We start from the raw sequence: 26,814 nt of genomic DNA, 5'->3' as shown, positions 1-26,814 counted from the left end.
AAGATTATCAGAAAAGTGTATCTAAGGCGAGCACATCTACTTGGATATAAATTCTGTATCTCAGAAACACTTGCCACAGCAGTTACCTGACAATAATAATGTTTTAATTAATGTATCTAGTACATTTCCCAAAAGAATGTCACATATTTGTCTAAGCCTTCAAGGAATAATAATTCTAATCTTATATAAACTGTTCCAAAGAACAGAAAAGAAAGCTGAAAAACTCATTTTTTAAAGCCACTCTAATTTTGATTTTTCAAAACCAGACAAAAAGAGCACAAGAAAGGAAAATTACAGACCAATCTCACTGTTGAACATTGATGCAAAAATCCAAATAAATATTGCCAAATACAATTCAGCAGGTAGTTGGTATTTCATAAAAGTAGGGCTTATCTCATGAATGAAATAAATGACAGTTCAATATTTGAAAATATATTAATATAATTCATCATATTAGGAACTCAACTGTCTAAAACCATATAATCATCTCAACAGATAGACAAAAGGCCTTACATGTTAATATCCAGCCACAATTTAAAAAAAAAAATCCTCTTAGTAAACTAGGAATAGAAAGGGCTAGAAAGGGCACTGCATTAACTTGAAGAAAGCATTTCCACACAAACCAAGAGTAATCACTAGTAGAACACTAATATCACTGTCTTTAAAGTCAGAAAGACGGGGGCTCCTGGGCGGCTCAGTTGGTTAAACGTCCAACTCTCGATTTCAGCTCAGGTCATGATCTCAGGGTCCTGAGATCCAGCCCCATATTGGACTTTGCATTCAGCTCAGCAGGGAGTCTCCTTAAGATTCTCTCTCCCTCTCCTCTGCCTCTTCCCCCCACCCTGCTACCACCACCACCCACCCACCCTGCACTCGCACATGTGCACGTGCTCTCTTTCTCCCTTAAAAGAATAAAACTTTTTAAAAAGGGCTTAAAACTTTTTAAAAATAAAATCAGAAAGACAGAAACACCCAGCTCTAGTCACTGTGGCAAGGAAAAAGTTCTAGCCAGTACAAAAGACCAAGAAAAAAAATACGAAATATTGGGATTGAAAGAGACAAAATAACCAGTATTTGCAGTTAATGGTCTGCACAGAAAACTTACAAGACTCTGCAAGCTAATAGAAGAAATAAGAGAAGTAAGATTGTTGGACTAAAAAACAAAAAAACTCAATAGCATTCCTATATGCTAGCAATTACTAAACAGAAAATGTAATTTTAGAAAATTCACAGCAGCAACAAACACATAAAGATATTTGAAGTTAAATCTAGCAAAAGGTGTATGAGCTTGGGGCACCAAGGTGGCTCAGTTAAATGGCCGATTCTTGGTTCCAGCTCAGGTCATGACCTATCGGTTCCAGCTCAGGTCATGACCTCAGGGACCTGGCATCAGGCCTCCTCGTCAGGGTCTATGCTCAGCAGGGGGTCTGCTTGGGATTCTCTTTCCCTCTCCCTCTGACCCTCTCCCTGTTCTTGCACATTTTTTCTCTCTAAAATAAATAAATCTTCTTTTCCAAAAAGGTGTATGAGTTTTATGAAGACTATTAGGAAACATTACTGAAAATATGAGTCATCAATAAACAACAAAAAATATATACCATATTCATTGACAGAAATACTCAATTCATGAAGATGTCAAGTTTTTCCCAAATTAATCTATAAATTGGGTGTGTCTCTAACCAAATCCCATTACAATTTTTCATGAAGCTTAAACTGCTTTTAAAATCTATAATAAAAGGGGCGCCTGGGTGGCTCAGTGGGTTAAAGCCTCTGCCTTCAGCTCAGGTCGTGATTCCAGGGTCCTGGGATGGAGCCCTGCATCAGGCTCTCTGCTCAGCAGGGAGCCTGCTTCCTTTCCTCTCTCTCTGCCTGCCTCTCTGCCTACTTGTGATCTCTCTCTCTGTCAAATAAATAAAGAAAATCTTAAAAAAAAAATCTATAATAAAGAGTAAGGGCCTAAGAGTGCTGGGTAGCTCAGTGGGTTGAGCATCTGTCTTCAGCTCAGATCATGATCCTGGAGTCCTGGGATCGAGTCCCACATTGAGCTCCCTGCTCAGCAGAGGATCTGCTTCTCTGCCTCTCCCCTGGCCCACTCGCAATTTCTCTCTCTCACTCATTCTCTCTCTCTCAATTAAATAAATAAAGTCTTAAAAAAAAAAAAAAGAGTAAGGGCCTAAGAACAGCCAAGGTTATTCTGAAAAAGAAAAAGGAGGAAAAACCACACCTACCAGAAATCGAGACACTTGCTAATTAATAGTATTTAGACAGCTTGAAAATGGAGCAGAGATAAATAAATGCATACATGAAACAAAATAAAAACACTAGAAATATTCCCAAGCATACATAGTACCTCAATATGATTGAAAAGGCATGACAAATTAAAATGCACTCTTTAATAAATGCCCCTGGGACAAGCGTCCTTCCTTTTGGAAAGTAAGTAACTACCTCACAGCATATTCAAAAAGAAAACTCAAATTTTTTTCAGAAGAATTTAGAAAGTCTTTATGACTTTGGAACAGAAATGTATTTTTCAAGATGGAAACAAATTATATATGGAAAATAATGAAATTTTAACCATATCAAAATTTTTAATTTCTCCATTTAAAAAATCATTTAAACAGATATCATAAAATAGGAGACAATATTTGCAAAAAATTAATATTCAGAGTATATAAAACTCCATAAAAAAAGACTAAAAAATGCAGGCGCCTGGGTGGCTCAGTGGGTTAAGCCTCTGCCTTCAGCTCAGGTCATGATCCCAGAGTCCTGGCATCGAGTCCCGCATCGGGCTCTCTGCTCAGCGGAGAACCTGCTTCCTCCTCTCTCTCTCTCTCTCTCTCTCTGCCTGCCTCTCTGCCTACTTGTGATCTCTCTCTGTGAAATAAATAAATAAAATCTTTAAAAATAATAATAATAATAAATAAATAAATAAAATCTTTAAAAAAAAAAAAAGAAAGAAAGAAAAGTGGGCAAAGATATGGGCAGGCAATGAAAGGTGCTCAACCGTACTAGTCATCAGAGAAAAGCACACTCATTAGACCGGCAGAGATTTAAGTCTACCAACATCACCTGCTGTCAAGGCTGTGCGGAAACAGAAACCCTCCGGCCCGGTGATGACTGTTTACACCAGCACAGGCGCGCCAAAGAGCCACCTGGCAACAGCTGCAAGGCTGAAGAGGTACACACCTGCACCATGTGTGCGCTACTTTTTCTTGGGAAGCTAGCACGTGTGGGTGAAGAGAGGCTTACAGCACCATTCTGCGTATTAGAGAAAACTGGAAAATGGCCCAAATGAAAAGAAGAACTGTTGAAATTCAAATGCTAGAACTCTGACCGAGAACTTCTTATATCAACATCGATAAATCTTAAAAACACATTATTGAGGGATTTTTTTTAAAGGACAATGCAGAAGTAATTCATAGTACGGTCTCATTTGCAAATATGTAAATGACAGACCAATGCAACATACAGCTGAGGAGCTCTGTACCTAGAAGCTTAGGGTAGAACGCACTGGCCACAGGAAGTACCAGGCAGGGGAGGGAGTGCTAGGGAAGGGGGCGGGCTGGAGGAAAAGGGAGAGAGCCACACCCACTCCGATGTGTGTGTTTACTATGTAAGTACCAGATGAAATCATGTCAGCATTTGTTCATGCCAGGTGGTGGGCACATGGGTCTATGCCATATTCTCTTCTAAAAATTATTGGCTGAAATAAAAATTCATTAAAAAAAAAAAAAAACAAAAACAGGGGCACCTGGGTGGTTCAGTGGGTTAAAGCTTCTGCCTTCGGCTCAGGTCATGATCTCAGGGTCCTGGGATCGAGCCCGCATTGGGCTCTCTGCTCAGCAGGGAGCCTGCTTCCTCCTCTCTCTGCCTCTCTGCCTACTTGTGATCTCTGTCAAATAAATAAATAAAAAATCTTAAAAAAAAAAAAAATCTCTGGGCTCAGTCTGTATCTCCAGTCTAGACCTTCCCTTGAGCATGACGCCTATCACCCGATGCCCACAGGACTTTTACACCCCAACTCTGCAAACGCAGAATATCTGAAATGTACTTACTTTCTCCTGACCCCTCCCTGCACCTCCCACGTCCTCGTCCAGAGACGTGATCACCACACATACGCTCACTCCTCTGCTGGAAACTTTTAGTGACTCTCATATACTCCGACAAATTAAAGACAAAAGAAAGGTAGGGAAAACCTCTGCTCAATCAGGAAAATCCTGCGCACACAAGCACAAACAAACTGGATACCCGGGGAGCTGTCCTGGTAGAGCGGGATGGGACTCAGGGCTGGGTACCTCGCCAGTCCAGGGGGCAGGCCTGAGGGAGCCCCTCAAGGAACAATCTGAAAATTCCTGGATGCAAAATAAAACTAAAATTCCTTAAGAGAACCAAGTCTCTCATGGTCTGGCCCTCCTGCACATTTCCAACCTTGCTCCCCACCGCTCTGCTCAGGGATGGGATCTCCTACACCATCAGAGCCCATCCGTTCTCCACACACCCAGTGTGCCTCGCCCCTGTGTCCAATGCCCCTATGTCCACCAGCATCCGCAAGCCTGAGCACACGTCCACACAAATGCCACCTTTTCTCGGCGGGTGCCACTTTAGCCCGGGTCTTGAACTTCACCTTGTGAATGGAGCCTCTCTAGCCAGAAAAATGATTCCACTCCCAAAACCAAGACGAGCAGTGAAGCAAACAGCCCGAGGGAACCGAGGCCTCTACCTATCCCAACAGCCCTGCTTCTGCCCAAACATCTCCCCACCTCGCCTCCTGGGACTTCTCCATCTCTTGCAGCAAACTCAGCCAACGATGTAACTGTTCTTTTACTCCCACCTCTTTAACATTTCTATGCTCTTTCTAGCTTCTGCTACTGTGAAGGTTCTGACAGCGCCCATCTGAGAGCCGCCTCCCTGTCTGACAGCGAAAGAAATCCTGCTAATAAGTGACTTCAGTTCTCCACCCTGTTAATGATGGCAGGTTAAATGGGCCAGCCCGCTGAACACTGCTGGCAGTTTTAAATGGCAACGCGTTAAAGCAAAAGGTGCAAGGTCAGCCTTTTAGAGCTGTGGCACTTAACAAGGTTAAAATCCAATCTGCTCTGAGAAGTCAGAAAGTCCAATTTATCAGTCCAGCATGGAACAATCAAGTTCTGGGGCACTCGTGATGATAAAATTCACAAAAGATTCCTCTGGCCTACAAAGTGCCAACTGTAATGGACTTCACTGTGTCCCTTCAAAATTCCTACATTGGACGCCCTGCCTCCAGTGTGAGTGCATTTGGAGATAGGGACTAGAAGGAGGTAATAAAAGTTAAATGAGGTCATAAGGTGGAGCCTTAATCTAACTGAACTGTTGCCTTCTAAGAAGAGGAAGAGACAACAGGGACTGAGCACAGGGAAAAGGCCAAGTGAGGACAGGGTGAGAAGGTGCCATCTGCAGACCAAGGAGGGCGGCCACTCCAGACTCCAGTACTGACCGCACCTTGGTCTTGGACTCCATTCTGGGATCAAATACATTTCTGTTGTTTAAGACATTCAGCCTGCGGTATTTTGTAATAGCAGCCCTAGCAAACTATGACACCAGATTATGAATTTTAACTAAAGATACAGCAGACAAATCACGCCTCTCATTAAAGGCACCCCACCACAGTAATTCAAACCTAGAAGTCAAATTCCTGATCAACTTCATCCAGACGGCCAGGAAATAGAATGAGGTGACTCAACTGTGCTCAAGGAACCTGAGGACACACATATGCACCCAAAAGGGCTTCTGTCTTCCCCTGAATAAATGCTAAGCTCCTTGTCCCCAGCTCTCCTAAGCTTTCCCTGTTCCATACTGCTCACAAGAGCCAGTTATTACAAAAACGTCTCTGGCCTCGGACAACTCAGAATTTCTAAGATCACAACTCATCTTACAAGAGCTACATTTAGGAGGCAGTGTTTCCCTTTACTCTGGAAGGACAGACATTACTCTGGTAAACCATCTCCAAATAACAAGTCAGAATCTGAATTCTTCCAGAGGAGAATTCTCCCCTATAAACAACTGACCTGACCTTGGACGCTGCTGTGGGGAACAAAGAGTGGGGAGGATACACTCTTTCCAAAATGTGAGAACATATCTTCTTTGAAGTTGATCATCCTCCACTTTGACTAAAATTTAAACAAAAGCAGACACTCTGAACACAATGAAACAGTCATCGGGCCTCTCATTTCAAAATAAATAAATAAATAAATAAATAAGGTCTTTCAGTAGAGTGAATAGTGCAGCACGATGGATATTTAGTCCACGAAGCTGCCAAATTAATGAAACTATACTCATTTAAGATACGAATTAACCTTAAAGGACCAGATATGCTTCTTCAAAGAAGCTCCAACATTCTTGATTGAAGGAAAAGCCCCCGCCAACCAGCCAGGGGGAAACGCCAGTGATAGTGACGAGGGGCTCATCAGGAGACAAGCAGAGGGTCGGAAGGCTGGGGTTTCTCAGGCCGCAGTGACAGTGCACAGCAATGTTCAGCCACTAGGTGTGTCAATATTAACAACCCTCCCCAGTCCCCAGAACAGCCTTCTGAAAGCAGATGACAGGTCAAATAATACGCCTTGAAAAACAGACTGTTGAGAACCCCAATCCTTTAGAAACGCGAGGGTGGGCTGTACTTACATGAAGGAATAATGAACTGGGGCTCAGTGTTGCCTGCGTAGCCAAGCTTGGTGTACCTAAAAGCACAAAGTCATCAACACAGGTTTAGACAATAATACTCTCCCTTGGATCCCACTAGCGTCTTCTATTACAAGCTCTCCAAGTCCAAAAATAGCAAGCCTCAGAGCGGCCACTTGAATTAAATAAATAAATAAATAAAAAGCTTCTGATGACTGAGAAGCAAACCCTAATTTCAGATAAGCAAGCTGTTGTTAGAACAGAACACGTTGTGCTCGTTTCTAGCGGGGACAAGCTTGCACACGTGCAATCACACATAAACCACATTTCTGCATCCCCACCAACGTACAAGTGCCCTTATACTCTTTCGTTTTTTACAAAAACCCCGTAGAGAAAGTAAATATTATCCCTATTTAGCAGATGAGAACACTGAGGCGCTGGGGAGCTAATTCAGCTGCCCAAAGCCAAGCAGCTGGTGAAGTGGTGGGGGGGGTGCGGGGAGGGTAAAAATCCAATCTAAATATACAGGCTAAATCCCAGAGCTGGCTCTCAAAGAAGTGTACTTACTTCTCAAACTTCATGAACTTTTGGGGGGGGGGGGGGTAAAAATGATTATATAATTTTCTTAAAATGTCATGGCATATGTCTAGAAACAGCTACTGCCACCTCCTGAGAATATCTGACAGGAGCATCTCTTTATCATCTCATTTCAGAAGGAGCCCATTTTCTGTCAAGATCCTCTGTGTGATGGATTCCAAAAGTCTTAACTAAAACAAATGCCAAAATACTACTATCTGTTCCAAAAGCATTTGCTAATCCCTTAAATTTAAAAAAAAAAAAAAAAAAGTGGTGGGGGGACCACCACTGAGAACCATCTGCTGGAAATAAAAAATTGAAAACCAAAAAGACTCATCAGCTCTTCCTTTCTTATTAGGCCTACGGTAACGAACAGTAAAGTCTGGACAAGTGAGCCAATGTTCTGCAGTAATGCTCGTAATGAAGAAAAACACTCCCCAACAGTGTTGAAAGTAACTTTATTAATTCATTCCTTTTTATAAATTATTTTAAGACGCTCGATACTAAAATTTTTTTATGTAGTAGTACATTCCAAATTCTAATAAATTAATTTTATGATTTTTCAATGTATTTTACCATATGCTAATTTTACTATTTCTGAACACACAGTGAATGAATAAGCTTTGGTGAGACAAAAACGGCAAGTGAGCTCCATTTAAATCACGCCTTACTGCTCAGTCTCCAGGGATCTGACGTCTTGGTGCCACAAGGACCCGGGCGAGGCTGGGCTGTGAAAGCCACCAGGCCCCGCAAGAAGATTCCGAGACCCACCTGAGGGCCCCCCGCAAGTTCCACAAATAACCAGACACACGAACAAAGTGGACCCCACGCCAGGGCTCACCAGACCCAGAGGAAGGTTTCAAAGCCAGCCCAGAGCCGGGGACTTTCCAGAAGGCAGACAACATATCCTGAACGTCTAAAAATTCCCAATTCAACCACCATTCTGGAAGTATACTCCAGACAATCAATACAAATGAACTGAATTTCTGACCCAAGGCTCCAGAAGCCTGGGAAGCAGGTCAGAAATCACTAAAATCCTCAAATTTAAGACTGTGTTATTTAAAAGGCCACATCACCCACCCCACCCCCCCAAAAATACGCATCTCGAGCTTCAAGAATCTCTGCCCGTCCACACGGATGGATTTCAGGCCACGCGATGACGGAACACAGTCCTTCTTCCTGACTGCAGCCCCGTCCCGGCCCCGTGCCTGGGGCAAGCACTCCAGCAAGATGTGCCCAGTGATTCTTAGCCGTATAAGGAAAGGTCGTTGCTGTCCACCTGCTGGGCAAAGGAGCAGTGTTGGAAAGGAGGATGCTAAAAGTCAGAAATGCAAGGCGATGGGGCACAAAAGAACCCACCATCTAGCATAATCTTTCATTTATAGGTAAGAAAGCACTTGCCTCTGTGATGAGATTATTTTCAAAAAAAGAAAAGAAAGACCTGAAACAAATACAGTAAAATATTAACACTTATTAAGATTGGGTGCTAATTAAGTATCATTTCTATCTACTATTCTGTGTTATTTCTGAAAGTGAAGCATGTGTTGTGCTGGTTATGACCACGCACTCTGGCACGAGACTGCTCGGGTTCAAGTCCCAGTTCTGTTATTCGCCAAATGTGTGGCTTTGGGCAAGTTACTATACCTATCTGTACCTCAGTTTCTCCATCTGTAAAATGGGGATAATAATACAATCTATTTCCTAGGGTGCCTTTATATATAAATAGGGAAACAGAGAAAGCACTAGAACATGCTATTTATAGGTTTTATTTTTTCACTATTGTTATTTTTCTGTACATTTGAAATATTTCCTAATTTAAAATTTCAAAAATCTCAGAAAACACACACATAGTATGGTCTGTGGCTGTGTTCAGTCTTTCTGCTGTACATGACTCTATATGCCAGAGACAAACACCTTGCGCAGTGGGAGAAATAAAATGCAAATGGTAAACCCTGCAGATATCAGCTCTCCTTCCACAACTGTGTCCTAAACCCTGCGATCATGAACTACAGCCCAGAGCAGCAAAATGTGACTGCAGAAATGGGCTGGGGCATGCTTAGATCCACAGCTCCAAAATTCAACTGAATACTGATGATGCCACCACCACGGGCCACTCTCCAGCAGCTGCTGGAATGCTGGGATCCCGCAAGCACAGCACTCCTGGACAGACAGCCTTCAAGGGTGGCCTTCTGTCATCCAGTCACACAGGTAACGGAGCATCAATAACATTAAGCAAACAACAATTTTCATCACTGAGGCAAACTAATATTAAGACATATGAATGTTTTGGGGCACCTGGGTAGCTCAGTGGGTTAAACCTCTGTCTTCAGCTCAGGTCATGATCCCAGGGTCCTGGGATTGAGCCCCGAATCCGGCTCTCTGCTTGGCAGGGAGCCTGCTTCCCTTTCTCTCCCTGCCTGCCTCTCTGCCTACTTGTGATCTCTGTCAATTAAATAAATAAAATGTTTGATTTTTTTTTAAAAAAGACTCACGAATGTTTTTATGTATAAACAAATTACAATGAGCTCCCCTACCCAAACTGAAACAATTAAAAACAGTAGCAAAGGGGCACCTGGGAGTCTCAGTGGGTTAAGCTTCTGCCTTCAGCTCAGGTCATGATCCCAGGGTCCTGGGATCGAGCCCCGCATCCGGCTCTCTGCTCAGCAGGGAGCCTGCCTCCACCTCTCTCTCTGCCTGCCTCTCTGCCTACTTGTGATCTCTGTCTGTCAAATAAATAAATAAAATCTTAAAAAAAAAAAAAAACAGTAGCAAAAGTACAAATTACTCAGATTACTTAAGGTAACTTAATATCTTTAGATTTTTCTGCTACTCCTTACAGAGCATCAAATACACTTGAGGTTTCATTCTTTGAATAATCACAATGTAATGAATGTTTAACAAGATTTATTTTAATAAAATCTTCATCAACCGAGGCTCATACCAAACTTCAATGAGGACATACTAAATGTAACACTGTAAATGCGGCCTAACATGCACTCACCCTAGAAGCCTCTCCCAGGACGACAATCCGGTGCTAGCCTGGCAGCCCCCTTAGAGGCAATTTTACAACTATATAAAGAGCAGAACCAAAAAAAAAATCAACACATAAAACACAACTACTAAATAAGGACTGTGTTCAAGACACCATTTATGAAAACAAAGAAGCATTTTTTTTCTCTCCCAGTCAGTTTCCCAGCTAGCAGCATGGAGCAGGGATACCACGAGGGTTCTAAGACAGGAGGGAGAAAAGCACGGCCCCGGTCCTCAAAATACTGCTCCACATGTTTACCTATTAGAAACGGGATTTCAAATCGATTTTTTTAATTGCAACATGGCCTACTTTCTCCGACAGGCAGGTTTAAGATCACCTGGGTAGGCCTCCAGAAAATCTGCACCAAACCTTCTGAACAGATCACCACGGAAACATCAAAAATACATACTCTCAGTACCCGTCCCAGAACCACTGGCGGGCATCCCCAGATTCCTGTATCTTTAGCATTTCCCGTCCCAACCCCATGGTTCTGACCGTATGCTTAGAAATCACTAGATAACACGAATCACAAATGACTAAATGAAACGAGTAACACTGGGAAGGAGGAGACAAAATGTATTTGTAAATGAGAATTGCAGACCCGGACTTCCTAAGGAAACCAAGTAGAAAAGTAAAGGAAATGAGGAATTCAGTGAGATGGCCAGTTACTAAATACACAGACAAAAACCTGACGAGAAGTGAGAGTCCACACTGGGTGAAAAGATCCGGATCACAATGGCAACAACGTGGGGTCACACTGCCGTCAAGACTGCGCTACACTGACACACAGAGCGATGCAGAGATGGGGAGAGGCGTGTGCGATGAACTCTCCATACACAAGCCAGCAAATAAACTGAGCCAGGCCTTACGCTTACACAGGAAGAGCACTGTTTTTTTAAGAAACGTCAAATGGCATTAAATTCACCTACAAATTGATTCCAAGACCATTCAGCCTCTGGGCCAGTACTGAAGAAGGTGGTGGGGAGTTACACATGGGCGGCAGTGAAAGGCCGGGGAGTCATTATACACGGAAGTTTCACATTCTTTATCAAAATTTTAAATGCGTATCCCCTATTGTCCACACAGCACATTTCTGGGAATCTACCCCATAGAAGCACTTTAAGACGTAGGCAAAGAAAAGAACAAAAAATGTTCACTGCAGCATTATAATAGCAAAACAACAACAAGAAACTGGAAACACCCAAATGTATCAACACAGGACATACTAAATAAATCATAATAATTCCATAAAATGCTCTACAGCCATCAAAAATGGAGATTTACGTTACTGCCATACACAGACAGGCAATATGCACTCTTTGAAACAGCACATGTTTGTGATGTGAGGGAGTTTAATGGGACTTGCAACACTGGGTCCAAAACACAGCACTATGACTTGGGCAAGTAAATTAATCCCTTTGTACTTCAGCTTCTTCATCTGTAAAAGGTAAATAACAATAATCCCCACCTAATGTTAAATAGTATGATTTCCAGGAAATATTTTCTAATTCAAAAAGTAAAAGGATCCATTATTTGAACATTTTGAGGGGCTCCTGGGCAGCCCAGTAGGTTGAGTACCTGACTCTTTTTTTTTTTTTTTAAGATTTTATTTATTTATTTGACAGAGAGAGATCACAAGTAGATGGAGAGGCAGGCAGAGAGAGAGAGAGAGAGAGGGAAGCAGGCTTCTCACTGAGCAGAGAGCCCGATGCGGGACTTGATCCCAGGACCCTGAGATCATGACCTAAGCCGAAGGCAGCGGCTTAACCCACTGAGCCACCCAGGCGCCCTGAGTACCTGACTCTTGATTTCAACTCAGATCATGATTTCAGGGTTGTGAGATCGATTCCCTGCAGCAGCCCACACTCCAGGCAGAGTCTGCTCGAATTTCTCTCCCTCTGTCCCTCCTGCACACACACGCACATCTCTAATAAATAATCTTTTTTTAAAATCTTATTTGAGGCATTTGATCTATCTTTATTTTTCTTCATAATACCCTTAGAAAATTTTCTACTAGAGTTTTAGTACCTTACCAATTTGTGCAAATCCTTATGTACCAAGGATATGAATCCTTGCTCCTATATACATCACCAATTTTTCCCAGTTATACATTTCCTGGCATACAACCATTTGACAGTTAAGATGATCATATCTACCAATTATCTTCCTAAATAACTTCCTGTCTCATTTCAACTTTGAAAGTCCCCCGCTGTATTAAAATTTTGTATTATTTCTCTTCCAGGTCTATGTATATCTTTTCATCCAAATGGGAAGAGCTATGTCAATCAAATTTTCCCAGGTGTATACATAAGGAATCAAGACCAACAGTTCTGATGTTAAAAGCCCTTGATTTTTTGTTTGTTTGAATGCTCTCTTCCAAAAGGATAGCCAGCATAGTAAAGGTAGGCATCATTCTCAAGAAAACGCAAACTACGCCACATTCTCAAATTCAAGGCTACTTCCATGCGTCCCCTGGCTTGAGACCCCTTCTCACACAGCAACAGAATGAGGAGCTGTATAAGGCAATACCCATAGTTACCACTCGGCCTCGTACACAAGTCTGTCCTCATCGTCCAGACTTCAAAACACCATAAAAAGGTATCCATGAAGAAGTCTCACTCCCCATCCTGCCCCGTGCACCCCATTTCTGCCTTCCACCGCTTCCTATTCTTACGTGTCCTTCCAAAGTCTCCTCCTGTAAATACAATATATCCTCATTTGCCCCAAACACTTTAAACAGCCCTGGTGCAAAGATTCACTCTTCTGGTAAACGCCACTATTTTTCCACAGCAGTAACACACAGACTTTTCAATTCTGCCGTCAAGAGAATTAATCTGACTACTGTCAACTCAACATATTTATATATAGTTAAAATTCCTCCTACAACCATGTGTCTAGAGCAGAAGGTGACAACTTAAGCTCAATTAATCTATGTTTAAAAGTGGAAATGTCACATCCTAGAACAGTGTTTTTCAAACTGTACCCTGTAGGGAGGGTCTTTCCACTGAGACCCCTTATGAGGTCCAGTCTTATACCCCAAACTTCAGCCAAAACAGCTCTACTCCTTCCTGAGGTTTTCAGTTTAAGAAAAAAAAAAAAATAAAAGTGACTGCAACGGCCTCAGACTATGGTTCTGATAAAACTAAAACTATCTCCAGATTTCAGTTACCGTTTCTAAATAATACACACCCTCTCTGCACTGTATACTTACTGTAAACTAATAACACGATCGAGTGCTTCAAACATGCCTTGGGCTACTGAATAGAAAAGGGTAGTCTCTGTTTCCAGGATAAAGAGTTTAATACATAACTTCAAATTTACTCGTTATTTTCTCTAAATCCAATACCTTTTTTTTTCTTTGTCTATGTGATCTGTGAATTTGCCATTACTGAATATACTTCTCCATTTGTCCTCCTATAAGCAGCATTTTTTGATCCGTGTTTGGTAAATATAAGACCATGAGGTTTGGTCTTTTTGTGGATTTTGATCACTATAAAATGAACTCTAAATTCCAGGTTAAAATAGTGGACTAAATATATAATGTAATTATTTTACTCTGTCCCAAAGCCCCACTAAAATCAAAGCAAAATGGTTTTTTTTAATCCGTGTTAAACCACAACCGTAGGAAGAAAAGAAGAGGCGCCAGTAACAAATGTTTGGTTCAGAGGAGCTGAGGATCAGGGTAACCGGCTTTGGGAGAAGAAAACAGGCAGAGGCCAAAGCTGAGAACCAGCCCAGCACACACGCCTGCGTCCTTAAAGGCTCCAGAAGTAGATAGCTGCAGAGGAGCCTGTGGAAGTAAGACCAAAGGGCCCAAACCAGGCGGCCCAGGTGAGATTCCCTGCCCACATGCTGGAGGCCACAGCTCCTCCCTGACCCCAGCATCTCCAGAAGCTGACTCGTTGGAGGTGGTAAAGCGAAAGGTCTCTGGCCCTGGAGTCACTGGGCGCTGGTGAAGCCAGAACCATCCCGACACCAAAGGCCTTCCGGCCTGCATCCACAATAAACACGGATACTCAGACACCCTCTCCCACATCCTCCTCTCTCTTCCTGTCCTCTCACAGAACACCAGCACCCAGGCCCGGCCCACCAAACAGAGGATCCCAAGTAGAATCTCTGGGGAAATGAGCAGTTCAAAAGAAAAGATGATAGACCCTAAATCCCAGGAGACTCCCCAAAAAACAACCTGCCTGTATCACCCTTTGAGAAGCTCAAAATCAATAAGCAAATCTACACACTGAGAGTCCAATGCACATTTTATTTTTTTGACTTCTCATCATGAGCAGGCAGCCAGGAATTACCAACATCTAAAGAAAGCCTCTATCACCAAATAGGGATGAGAGCATGCAAATCAAAAACCAACTCAGAAGAAACAAAACCTACTTGGGGAGAAACCTGCACAACCACCAAGAAAACCATGATCCTCAATACCCTATGAGAAAACAGCACATCCAAGAAACAAAATGAGAGGCTATTAGTAAAAGAACATTTAGAAAACACAAAGAATTTTGGAAATTGAAAATAAGAGCAGAATGGAAAACACTGAAGAGAAGGGTAAGAAGATAAGGCAAGGTGTATCCTAGAAGCAAGGAACCAGGACTGGATGATGGAAAACGAGAAAGACAAGAAAATCAGAGAGTCAGCCCAAGAATTCTACACAGAAACCACAGGAGTTTCAGACAGTGCATGCACGTGAGCACAGGACAGACAGATAGAAAGACGCACACACAGTGGAGGAAGAAATAATCTAAAAGTATTACCCAGAACTCAAAGATGCTCATTTTCAGGCTGCAGGAACTCACAAAATGCCCAGCACAGAGGAAAACAAACCTACTTCAAGGCACATCATTGTGAAATTTCAGAAACCAGTGACCAAGTGAAAATCCTAAAATCTCCCAAAAAGGAGAATGGGGGAGTCAAAGTCATAAAGTCTTCAGACTTCTCAGCAGCAAAACCAGAAGCAAGAAAACAAAGAATCAGTGTCTTAAAAATTCTGAAGGTAAATTATTTCCAACACCGAATACTACACCCTAACAATCAACCAAGTGAGGGATTAGAGAAAAAACATTTCAGAAAAGCAAGACATTTTAAAAATTCACCTCCCACACTTCCTTTCTGAGAAAGCTACTGAAGGATGCCCTCCACCAAAACAAAGGAGAAAACCAAAAAAGAAGACACAGAACAGACACACAGGAGAGAGGTTCATGAACCCCTAGACTGATGGCAGGAGACACCAGAATGACAAACGTGCACAAGTCAGATGGGCGGAAATGAGACTCAGGACCCAGGCACAGCAAAGGCACTCACCACAAACCCCTGCACTGCTAGGTCACCATCCCTGCCCCCCAAAGCTGGGAGGACTACGAGCAGGGAGGAAAGCAGACAGCAGGAAGGAATGGACTCAGAAAACACACTCAATCCAGGAGAAAGGCAAAGGAAAGGCCTAGAAGGTATAAGGACAGTCCCAGGCTATGTGGCAGGCCTGGGAGGCAACCACCCCAGAGAGGAGGACAGAGGTCTGCAAAGGGGAGGTCTCCAAAAACAAACAGACTCTGGTAGGATCTGTAATGTGATTAGCCTTGTGGAAAACTGTACTGAGAAGCTGGCTACTTAAAAATATGGAAAATAATTAGCAGTGGATACAAAGAAAACAAAAAAGGCAATCATTAACTTCCATAAAAACAAAATGTAAGAGACAAAAATACTTGTAGTATACTTCCATAAATGAGGACATATACTTGCATAGGCATAACAGTATAAATGCTGATCACAAATTAAGTGGAAAATGTAACAATATCTCTCTATTGGGAGAATAAGGAAGGAGAAACATGGCAAAGGCAGAATCTAACAACAGTAAATTAACAGATAATGTAAAAAATTGGTAATCAAAAAATAGATCCATGTGCCTATTACTTAGAAACATGGATATCCATAAATGCTGGAAGACACAGATTAAAAGCTGAAAGTCGCTGTTTCTGGGCAAAGACAGAAGAACAGCAGGCAGGACAGCACCCCACATGTTTGCACACTGGCCTCTGAGCACTATTTGACTCTTTTAATTAGTGTGCATATTATTCTCAAAAAATCAAAATTTTTATCAAAACTTTTAACATCACGTTTAAATCATACTCTTGCGTTCTGTTGGTCTGCCTTTGTTCGGTACGTTTTTGACCATCCTTTTACTTTCTGACAAAGCAGATCTCAGGCTTTCAGGAGACTAGACACAGGACGCCGGCACCATGGGACAACAACAGCTGGGAGAGGCACTCTGTGAGGCAGCAGTGCCTTTCACAAAGCAGCGGGAAATAATGACAAAAGACTCAACACCACACGCTCAGTCCAACACGGAGTAAGTAGAGGAAGAAAACAGGAAGACCAAAACACTGTCATGAGAAATGCAGCTCGTGTCGAACTCCGAACCCACTGACAGAGAACAGACCTTCACATACAGGCAGGACCTGCGCAAAACGGACCACGTCTAAAACGCCATGAAGCCCAAAGAAGAGAAATAAAGCTAACAGCACTCTCTGAGCAATACTGCAACAACACTAGAAATTAAAAACAAAAACAAACAGACCCTTATACCTGAAAATTTTAAAACATGCTAGTATAGAAATACTAGTTATGGGGGAAACTCAAAAGAAAAATACAGAAATTTCTTTAAAATTATAATGAAGGGGCGCCTGGGTGGCTCAGTGGGTTAAAGCCTCTGCCTCGGGCTCAGGTCATGATCCCAGGGTCCTGGGATCGAGCCCCACATCGGGCTCTCTGCTCGGCAGGGAGCCTGCTTCCTCCTCTCTCTCTGCCTGCCTCTCTGCCTACTTGTGATTGCTCTGTCAAATAAATAAATAAAATCTTTAAAATTATAATGAAAAAAAGGTATCTAAATCTAAGGGATACATACAGCTTAGGATATAACAACCAAAATCCTGTAGTATTCATTCCCTTCGATTAAAGGAAAAAATAAAAATGAATTTAACATCTAATTCAAAAACAAAAAGACAAGAACAAAGGAAAGCCAGAAAAAAAAAATAAAGATAAAAGCAACATAAATGAGTCAAAAAAACAGAAAAATAACAAAACTAGTAAGTAAACCCCAAAGCTCACTCTTTGAAAAAAGATGCACAAGTCACTAGGTAAACCAAGAAGAAGGATGAAAACAAAACACAATAAATTTGAGTGACAAAAGGGAAAATAACCATAAATGCGGAGGACATTTTTTTTAAAGCATGAGGCTACTATATACATACATTTGAAAAATCTAGATGAAATGAAAAATTTTTAGATAAATACAGCACAAAAAAACTTGATTCCACTAGAGATGGAACGTCCAACAGGCTTATAAGAAACGGGATGAGAAGCAGTCTCCCCACACACAAGTATTAAGTCCAGACAGTTTCATGGGGTAATTCTACCAAGACCTTAACACTCAGGTAATCCCACTACAACAGACCATTCCAGAGCACAGAAAGAGAAGGGCCACTTCTCAATTTCTTTGTGAAGAGAGTGTTAGACTCTCTTCAAACTATAAGTCACTCACACTTACACTGACCACATTGGGCTCCCTGCTCAACACAGAGCCTGCTTCTCCCTCTCCCTCTGCCTGCTGCTCTGCCTACTTGTGCTGTCAAACAAATACATAAAATCTTTTTTTTTAATATTTTATTTATTTGACAGAGAGCTCACAAGTAGGCAGAGAGGCAGGCAGAGAGAGAGAGAGGGAAGCAGGCTCCCCGCCAAGCAGAGAGCCCGATGTGGGGCTCGATCCCAGGATCCTGGGATCATGACCTGAGCCGAAGGCAGAGGCTCTAACCCACTGAGCCACCCAGGTGCCCCATAAAATCTTTTTTTTAAAGATTTTATGTATTTATTTGACAGACAGAGATCACAAGTAGGCAAAGAGGCAGGCAGAGAGAGAGGAGGAAGCAGGCTCCCTGCTAAGCAGAGAGCCCGACGTGGGGCTCGATCCCAGACCTTGACATCATGACCCAAGCCAAAGGCAGAGGCTTAACCCACTGAGCCACCCAGGCACGCCCATAAAATCTTTATTTAAAAATTCAACTTTGTTAACATACAGTGTATCATTAGTTTCAGAGGCAGAATTCAGTGATTCATCGGTAGCATGTAACACCCAGTGCTCGTTCCATCACGTGCCCTCCTTCATGCCGTCACCCAGTTACCCCTCCCCCCCCACCTCCCCTCCAGCAGCCCTCAGTTTGTTTCCTAGAGTTAAGAGTCTCTCATGGCTTGTCTGCCTCTCTGAGTTAATTTTATTTTTCCTTCCCTTCGCCTATGCTCATCTGTTTTGTTTCTTAAATTCCACATGAGCGAAATCATATGGTTGTCTTTCTCTGACTTACTTCACTTAGCATAATACCCTCTAATTCTATCCACATAGTCACAAATGGCAAGAGTTCATTCTTTTTTGATGGCTGAGTAATATCCCATTGTAGATATACATCACATCTCCTTTTTCCTTTCATCTGTTGATGGACATCTCGGCTCTCTCCATAGTTTAGCTATTGTGGACACTGCTGCTATAAACACTGGGGTGCACGTGTCCCTTCAGATCACTATTTTTGTATCCTTTGTATTAAATATCTAGTAGTGCAATTGCTGGGTCGTAGGGTGGCTCTATTTTTAACTTTTTGAGGAACCTCCATGCTGTTTTCCAGAGTGGCTGCACCAGCTTGCATTCCCACCAACAGTGCAGGAGGGCTCCCCTTTCTCCACATCCTTGCCAACACCTGTTATTTTCTGACTCAATTTTTAGCCATTCTGACTGGTGTGAGGTGGTACCTCATTGTGGGTTTGGTCTGTATTTCCCTGATGCTGAGTAATGTGGAGCATTTTTTCATGTCTGTAAGCCCGTAAGTTTGTCGTCTTTGGAGAAATGTCTGTTCATGTCCTCTAACCATTTCCTGACTGGATTTTCGTTTTTTGGGTGTTGAATTTGGTAAGTTCTTTGTAGATTTTTATCCAATCTGTTATTTGTGAGTATCTTCTCCCATTCCATAGGTCAGCATCTTATTTTAGAAACACCAGAAGCTGCCGCCACTAAAGTAAGAACAAAAGAATAACGCCCACCTACTCCATTCCTATTTAACATTATTTTGGAGGTAATGGTCATTGCAGTGTGTCCAAGAAAAAAAGGCAAATAGAGTCCCTACCAATAGAAAAGAAGGGGTAAACCCTGTCTAATTGCCAAAGATTTTGTATCTGGAAAACCCTAAAGATCAAGGGAAAAAATTTATATAACCTAAGAGTAAAAAAATTTATACAACCTAAATAAATACAACCTATTTTGCAAAGTAGCAGTTTACAATATTGGCACAAAAAAACTAAGAGCCTTGGGGCGCCTGGGTGGCTCAGTGGGTTAAGCCTCTGCCTTCGGGTCAGGTCAGGATCCCAGGGTCCTAGGATCGAGCCCCACATCGGGCTCTCTGCTCGGTGGGGAGCCTGCTTCCCTTCCTCTCTCTCTGCCTGCCTCTATGCCTACTTGTGATCTCTGTCAAACAAATAAAAATAAATCTTAAAAAAAAAAAAAAAACTAAGAGCCTTAATGTATTGAAGATAAACAGAAAACATAAAGAAAAAGAAGACACCATTTATGAGAGCAAAACAGAAATCACATACTGAGGTGTAAACTTAACAAGAAATCTACCTGGGGGAAACACAGTGTTCCTAAAAGACACAAAACAGACTTGATCTAATGGAAAGAGATGCCCTGTTCTTCCATGGGGGAACTCACCATCACAAAGATGATGGTCCTCATTAAATTAACTTACAAATTTATTAGAATCCAAATCAAAATGCCATCAGGCATTCTCCCTGTGTAACTAGAGAAGCTGACTGCAAGTTCATTTGGAGGAACAAGAAGCAAAGACTTAGCAGAAAGCCCGAAAAACAGAAAGGGATGTGCAGGCGAGGCCAGCCCCACCAGGTATGAAATCATTCTAGAGCCACAGTAATTAAAACTCTGTGGTGGCGGTGACTTATGCATAAATAGATTAAGGCAACTAGAAATAAGGTCTAGAAATAAACACAACTGCACAGACAAATTTAGTACATGATAAAGACAGAATCTCCAAGCACGGGGTTTTGTTTTTTGGGTGGTTTTTTTTTTCCCCCATAAATGATGCTGCAACAAGTGGGATAGCCAGAAAGAAAAAAGACAGTAGTAGTTCCAACTGGGTCCTTTCCTCATACCATATCCCAGGATACATTCCAAATGGATTAAAGATTTAAATGGGAGGGGGGTGGAAGGGAAGGAATGAAACCATTAGAAAAAACCACCATATAACCTGGAAATGGGGTGGTGGGGGGACTTTCTTAACTCTAACTCAAAATCTAGAAACAATAAGGAAAAAAATAAATAAATTTGATTACTTTAAAAAACCTTTGAGGGCACCTGGGTGGCTGAGTCATTAAGCATCTGCCGTCGACTCGGGTCAGGATCCCGGGGTCCTGGCATCGAGTCCTACATCGGGCTCCCTGCTCAGCGGGAAGCCTGCTTCTCCCTCTCCCACTCCCCCTGCTTGTGTTCCCTCTCTCGCTGTGTCTCTGTCAATTAAATTAAAAAGAAAAAAATTAGCAAAATATCTCAGTTCTTTAACAGGAAACATGTATTTGTGACTTCCACCCTAAAGAGCTAACACCCCAAAGTGCAGAAAAGAGTTCACCGACCCAAGACTGCTCTCTAGAAACCCTGCTTGTAGGCTTGGCCACTCGGCAGGCATCTGGGAACTCTGGGCTCAGGAGGGTTCTCGCCGTTCCCTCAACGGCATTCACTGTACCTCAACCACGCTAATAGTAGTTTACGCTGAACACCTATCTGCCTTCCCTCTGGGCCTCTGTAATTTGGTATGTGTAAGGCAGGAGTGCCGTGGCCAGCCCCGAAAACACTGGCCACCGAGTCTTTACCGAGCTTCCTTGATGTGCTGTCAAAACTGGGGGCTGCTGGAGCACGTCTGCGTAGCTCCGGGGAGAGAGGACTCCGGAAGCTTGCTCCTGGTTTCCTCCTGACTCTGCTTCATGTGCCTTTTCCCTTGGCTGATTCTGCTCTGTACTCTTTCACTACAGTCCCGGAATTGCTCCTAGCAGATCGCTGAAGCCAGGAGCAGTCTGTGGGACCTCCAACACACCCTAATATTTCCAAAATCAAAGAAACACAAGACCAAAAACACACAGAAAAATGGGCTAGAGAAACGACGAGACACAATACAGAAATGTAAATGTCTCTTAACCAAATGAAAAGATGCCCTTATTCCCACATAAGAAATGTAAATTAAAACTATATTATCATTTCTTACCCTCTAGATTGGTAAAAATTTAAAAAATTGACAATATATTCTGTTAGTGAGTCTGTAAGAAGACAGGCAGTTTCATACATTGCTGGTGAGGATACACACTTCTGAGTGGGATTTCACACCGACTAGCAAAATTACATATGCAGTTACTCTCTGACCCAGAAATCCCACTTCTAGAAATCTATCCGAGATACCCAGCAAAAAATACAGAAAGATGCATGCACAGGCAATACGATCATCTATTGGTAATAGCAACAGGCTCAAAAAAAAAAAAAAAAAAAAAAAAGATAGGGACATGTCTAAAGAACTCCAGAAAACAGTTTGAATGGCTTTTATTGGTCAAATCTCAAACAATTTAAGCATCAAAACAAATAATGCCAACAACAGATAATAACCCATTGAATATCGTAAGAATGACCTTTTGAATAAAATAACCCACACAAATGATAAGTAGATGAGAACTATGGGAAAGTGTGCCCTTATAGTAAAACATTCACTAATAAATGTAGATATAACACTGAGTATTAGTAATCACAATCAGGTCATCATCACTACAATTATCAATGAGGCAAAAATCAACAACGGATACGAAGACTAATGGGTGAAAGTTTAAGGAAGAACAGGTATTTACATAATCTCAAAATTTCTCTCCATAAATGACACTAATTACACAGGGAAAAACTAACGATGCAATGGGGGAATCTAGGGGACATCTGCCTATCCAAATAACCCAGTGAACTTAAGGAGGCATATCACTAGTTTAAGCCATCCGACTAGAGGGATCTCATGTACAGTGCTGCGACTATAGTCAGTAACACTGTATTATAAACCTGAAAGTTGCTAAGAGACTAGAACTTAAACATTCTCACCATGGAAAAGAAATGGCAACTATGTGATGTGAGGGAGGTGTGAGCTAAAGCTATGGAGGTAATCATTTTGCAATACATAAATAGATCAGATCAGAATGCCGTACACCTTGAATTCATACAATGTCACATGTCGGTTAGACACAGGAAAGCTGGGGCTGGGAGATTCTGGTGGGATGCACTGAAAAGGACTAGTGTTGCTTCTGCAATATTCTTGACAAAAATGCATACCCCGAATCTGTCATGGGGAAACACCAGACAAGGTGACACCGAGGGACAATATACATAGCAACTGGCTCCCAAAAATCTCAATGTCCTGAAAACCAGAACAAGGCTAAGGACCTGGTCCCACTGGATGAGACTTGAAAGACAGGTGCAGTGCTGGACGAGGAGAGGAAGAAGACTCTTCTTCTTCCTTCCTCCCACGGGACGGCTCGTGGGAATCCGGACAGCACATCAGAGAGCACTATTGCATCAAAGTCAGGCTTTTTTACTTTAGATCATTGGTCTCTATACAGAAGTCCCTCTTCTTAGTATGCACTGAATTATTTTGGTATAAAAGGGCACAATATCTGCAACTCACTCTCAAACAGTGCAGAAAAATATTATGTAAGGTTATACAGAGAATGATAAAGCAAATGTTAATAGTTGGTGAAAATGGATGAAAAATATACAGTAGAGGGAGGGGTGCCTGGTGGCTCGTCAGTTAAGCATCTGGCTCTCGATTTCAGCTGAAGTCATGATCTCAGGCTTGTGAGATCAGTGCCACGTCGGGCTCCACGATGGGTGTGGAATCTGCTTAAGATTCCTGCTCTGGGGACGCCTGGGTGGCTCAGTGGGTTAAGCAGCTGCCTTCGGCTCAGGTCATGATCCCAGCGTCCTGGGATCGAGTCCCACATCGGGCTCCTTGCTCATTGGGGAGCCTGCTTCTCCCTCTGCCTCTGCCTGCCACTCTGTCTGCCTGTGCTTGCTCTCCCTCTCTCTCTCTCTGACAAATAAATAAATAAAATCTTTAAAAAAAAAAAAAAAAGATTCTTGCTCTGCCCTCCCTCTACACCTGCTCCTCTCTCTCTCTCTCCCTCCCTCCCCCACAAAATTAAAAAAAAATATGGGGGGGGTAATGTTTTTTGGTACTCTTCTTGCAGTTTTGCAGTTGATCTGAAATTTTTTCGAAGTAAGTTTTAAAATGCAAGAAAAGGGGCACCTGGCTGGCTCAGTCAGTGCAGTGTGCAACTCTTGACCTCGGGATTGTGGGTTCAAGCCCTGTACTGGGAATAGAGATTACTTTAAAAAAAAAAAAAAAAAACTTTTTTTAAAAAATACCAAAAGTGGTGGCGCACCTGGGTGGCTCAGTGGGTTAGGCCCCTATCTTCAGCTCAGGTCATGATCTCAGGGTCCTGGGATCAAGCCTCGAATCCAGCTGTCTGCTCAGCAGGGAGCCTGCTTCCTTCTCTCTCTCTGCCTGCCTCTCTGCCTACTTGTGATCTCTCTGTCAAATAAATAAATAAAATCTTAAAAAAAAAAAAAAGGGCAGGAGAAGCGAGACTAGAATTTGTGGAATATTATTCGAAAGCAAGGCAGTGCTGTAATCCCTTTATATAAAATAAGCTTTAACTTTGGATGAAAGAGGTACCTGGGTTGGCAGTACCCATCCCCCCATACACACTGGTGCTGAGCTGGTCTCAGGAATTATTAGAGGCGGATGCACGGCTACCAGGATGATTTTATTTACCATAAAAAGTAGTATTTGGGGGCGCCTGGGTGGCTCAGTGGGTTAAGCCGCTGCCTTTGGCTTAAGAGTCCTGGGATCGAGCCCCGCATCGGGCTCTCTGCTCAGCAGGGAGCCTGCTTCCTCCTGTCTCTCTGCCTGCCTCTCTGCCTGCTTGTGATCTCTGTCTGTCAAATAAATAAATAAAATCTTAAAAAAAAAAAAAAGTAGTATTTGGTACACTGTCTACTAAATCACTACTGTTCATTATGTGTAGTTCCACATGAATTTTTCTTTTAGAATTTAGTACTAGGAAAAAGCTTTTTCACCCGAGAAGGGTATTTCTCTTCCTTCTTGATAACAAGAATTGCAGTAACTGACAATGACTAATAATTTTGTCAGACAGGCAGACTAAGGTCAAATGTGGGGCCCAACCACAGTGACCACTGGTCTACAGTTTAGGATGACTACCTAGGTCTTTTTCCTTTGTCCTTATTTTTATTGGGCATTTTACCCTTTTTGGGGTCCTATTTTGACGTAAAAGTCAAGAACAATTTCTACTCTCTGGGAAATATAAGAACTACTGATATATATGCTCAGGTAAATTTAAGCCCTCCAAGGCTGTTCCTTCTGACCGTATTCCGCACCCTGAGAATCCAGGGTCAATCACAGTCGCTTCCAGGACAGAATATGTCCGTGTGAAACCTAGAGGGACGATTCCCTGCCACTGTCTACAACAGACTGCCAAAGCCTACAACAGACAAAAGACAACTGCATTGATCTGGGGTCATAAAACGATGATATACTGAAGTTACATCTCCAAGTTGCATTTACCACTTACCTCAAAAGGTCAGAACAGCACCACGGCTTAGACATTTATAGCAAGAACGATGAGTAAGGCCCCAGCTTACTAATATTAAAGGTGGACAAACTCTGGGGGCATTACTTTAATGCTATTACCAAGAAATGCTCTAGATTTCCATAGGTTTACAAGACCAAAAATACAAAAGCCAAAATTTCACATGCACAGGTGGAAAAACTACACTGACCTGCTGCCCTCACTCCTGACACAACACCTCAGGGGCAAGGGATGAACACCCACACTGCGGGAGAAGGGAACGACCAGGATCCAGCAATGGGGGGCGGTTCGCAGCAATGCTGACTTGGGCTTGTGTTCTGGGCAGCAAAGCAACTTCTAAAATAAAGGGCCGCGAAACTTCTGATACAATACTTATTTCAGAAAGAATCAGCACAAGCCAAGAGGCCGCTCTTTCCAGCCTGGAACCAAGGCCAGTGGCTTCAGCAGCAAAAGGAAAGCCCGATCCGTAGGAGATGGACTGTCACAAACTGAAGACGACACCCCCGCAAGGTTACCAAGGAAACCAAACCCAGTGCATTTTTCTACAGAAAAGAATCAAGGCTAAGGTGAACGTGCCGTGGAAGATTTTCTGACAAAAACACGTAACATCCCGTCGGGATGTTAATCTGGAAGAGACTCGATTCAGTCCCCCAGGCGGCGGCACGCAGCCCCTCGTCGATGCGGCGAGCTGCGCGCCCGAACTTGCGGACCTCGGGCCGGGGACGCGCTGCCCCGCCTGACCAGACTCGGGCCACGAAGTGCAGGAGACTCTCCGAGGTCCCTTACGCGCGTTGTAACAACATCGGAAGAAACACCCTCGACCAAAACGTAAAGAGGGGGAAAGGGAAAAAACAAACTCTGCCACACAGAGGCTTCCCCAAATCCAGACTTTGTTTTTCAAAATGGAGCCTTTTCCACGTTTGTTTTCCAGCGAGACGGCGAGGGACGCGCACCGGGGCAAGCGCCCGGCCCGCGCGAGCCACCGGTGCTCGGAGAGAGCGGAGCGGCCGCCCCGAGGGTGTGCGGCTGGCGGAGCGACGTGAACCCGTCCCCGGCCAGCGGTCCGGGATCACGACAACAAGTGACATGCACCGGGGGGCACAGGTAGGGGCGCGGCCGCGCAGGTGCGAGGCAAGGAGCGTCAGCAGGGGTGCAGCGGGAGGCGAGGCGCGCGCGCGGCGGCCGCGATCAGCGCCCTTCAAGGTGAGCGGCCGCCGCTCCTGGCCCCGGGGTCGGGGCCGAGAGGCGGGGGCGGGGCGCACAGGTGGCGGCCGGGAGCCGGGCCGGGGCCCGCGGCGGCGCGTCGTGCGGCCGCCAGGTGAGCCGGGGCGGGCCGCGGAGCAGGTGCTCGGCGCCGGGGCAGGGGCGGGCCGCGCGGGAGCGGGACGGGCGCCGGCGGCTCTTACCCGGTGCCGCAGTCCACCACGCAGGGAGGCAGGGAGCCCGCCATGCTCGGCGCGCGTGCCGCTTGGCCCACGCGGGCGGCCGGGGAGGCGCCGCCGCCGTCCGCTCGCCGCGCCGCCCGCTCCCGGGAGCCTCCGCAGCGCCGCCGCCGGGGGCCCGGATGCTCGGCGGCCGCCCACGTGACGCTGCGCCGCCGGCCAATCAGGCCGAGGGCACGCCCCGCCCCGCCCAGCCGCCCGCCCGCCATCTTTACTACTGGCGGCGAGGCCGCCTCGCGTGGACGTCCAATGCCGCTGCTGGAGAGGTTGGGGGCTATTTTTAACTGACTTACGGTGAACGTGACCTCGTTTCCGGGGCCTGGCTCCTTCTCATGCTTTAAATCTCGGTTGGAATGTCACCTTCTCAGG

At 43.8% G+C, this 26,814-nt stretch overlaps 1 protein-coding gene across 4 annotated transcripts in view; it reads right to left on the bottom strand.

Moving 5' to 3' along the window:
- The window catches only part of ACTR3B (actin related protein 3B), a 71,319-nt gene extending 44,766 nt beyond the window's left edge, over positions 1-26,553 (bottom strand). For 2 of the 4 annotated variants that reach the window (XM_047694704.1, XM_047694705.1), the window contains exons 1-2: positions 26,410-26,553; positions 6,658-6,713 (exon numbers count right to left, since the gene is read on the bottom strand). In XM_047694704.1, coding sequence (XP_047550660.1) covers positions 6,658-6,713; positions 26,410-26,453 — 100 coding nt within the window. In that variant the 5' untranslated portion in view covers positions 26,454-26,553. The remainder of the gene's footprint in view (positions 1-6,657; positions 6,714-26,409) is intronic. The other 2 variants (XM_047694707.1, XM_047694706.1) reach the window with 2 other exon arrangements.
- Between the last annotated feature and the right edge of the window lie 261 nt (positions 26,554-26,814).

This window comes from Lutra lutra, chromosome 11 (assembly GCF_902655055.1).
Source record: "Lutra lutra chromosome 11, mLutLut1.2, whole genome shotgun sequence".
In the NCBI taxonomy this organism is placed as follows: domain Eukaryota; kingdom Metazoa; phylum Chordata; class Mammalia; order Carnivora; family Mustelidae; genus Lutra; species Lutra lutra.
This window is presented reverse-complemented; position numbering and strand designations above follow the sequence as displayed.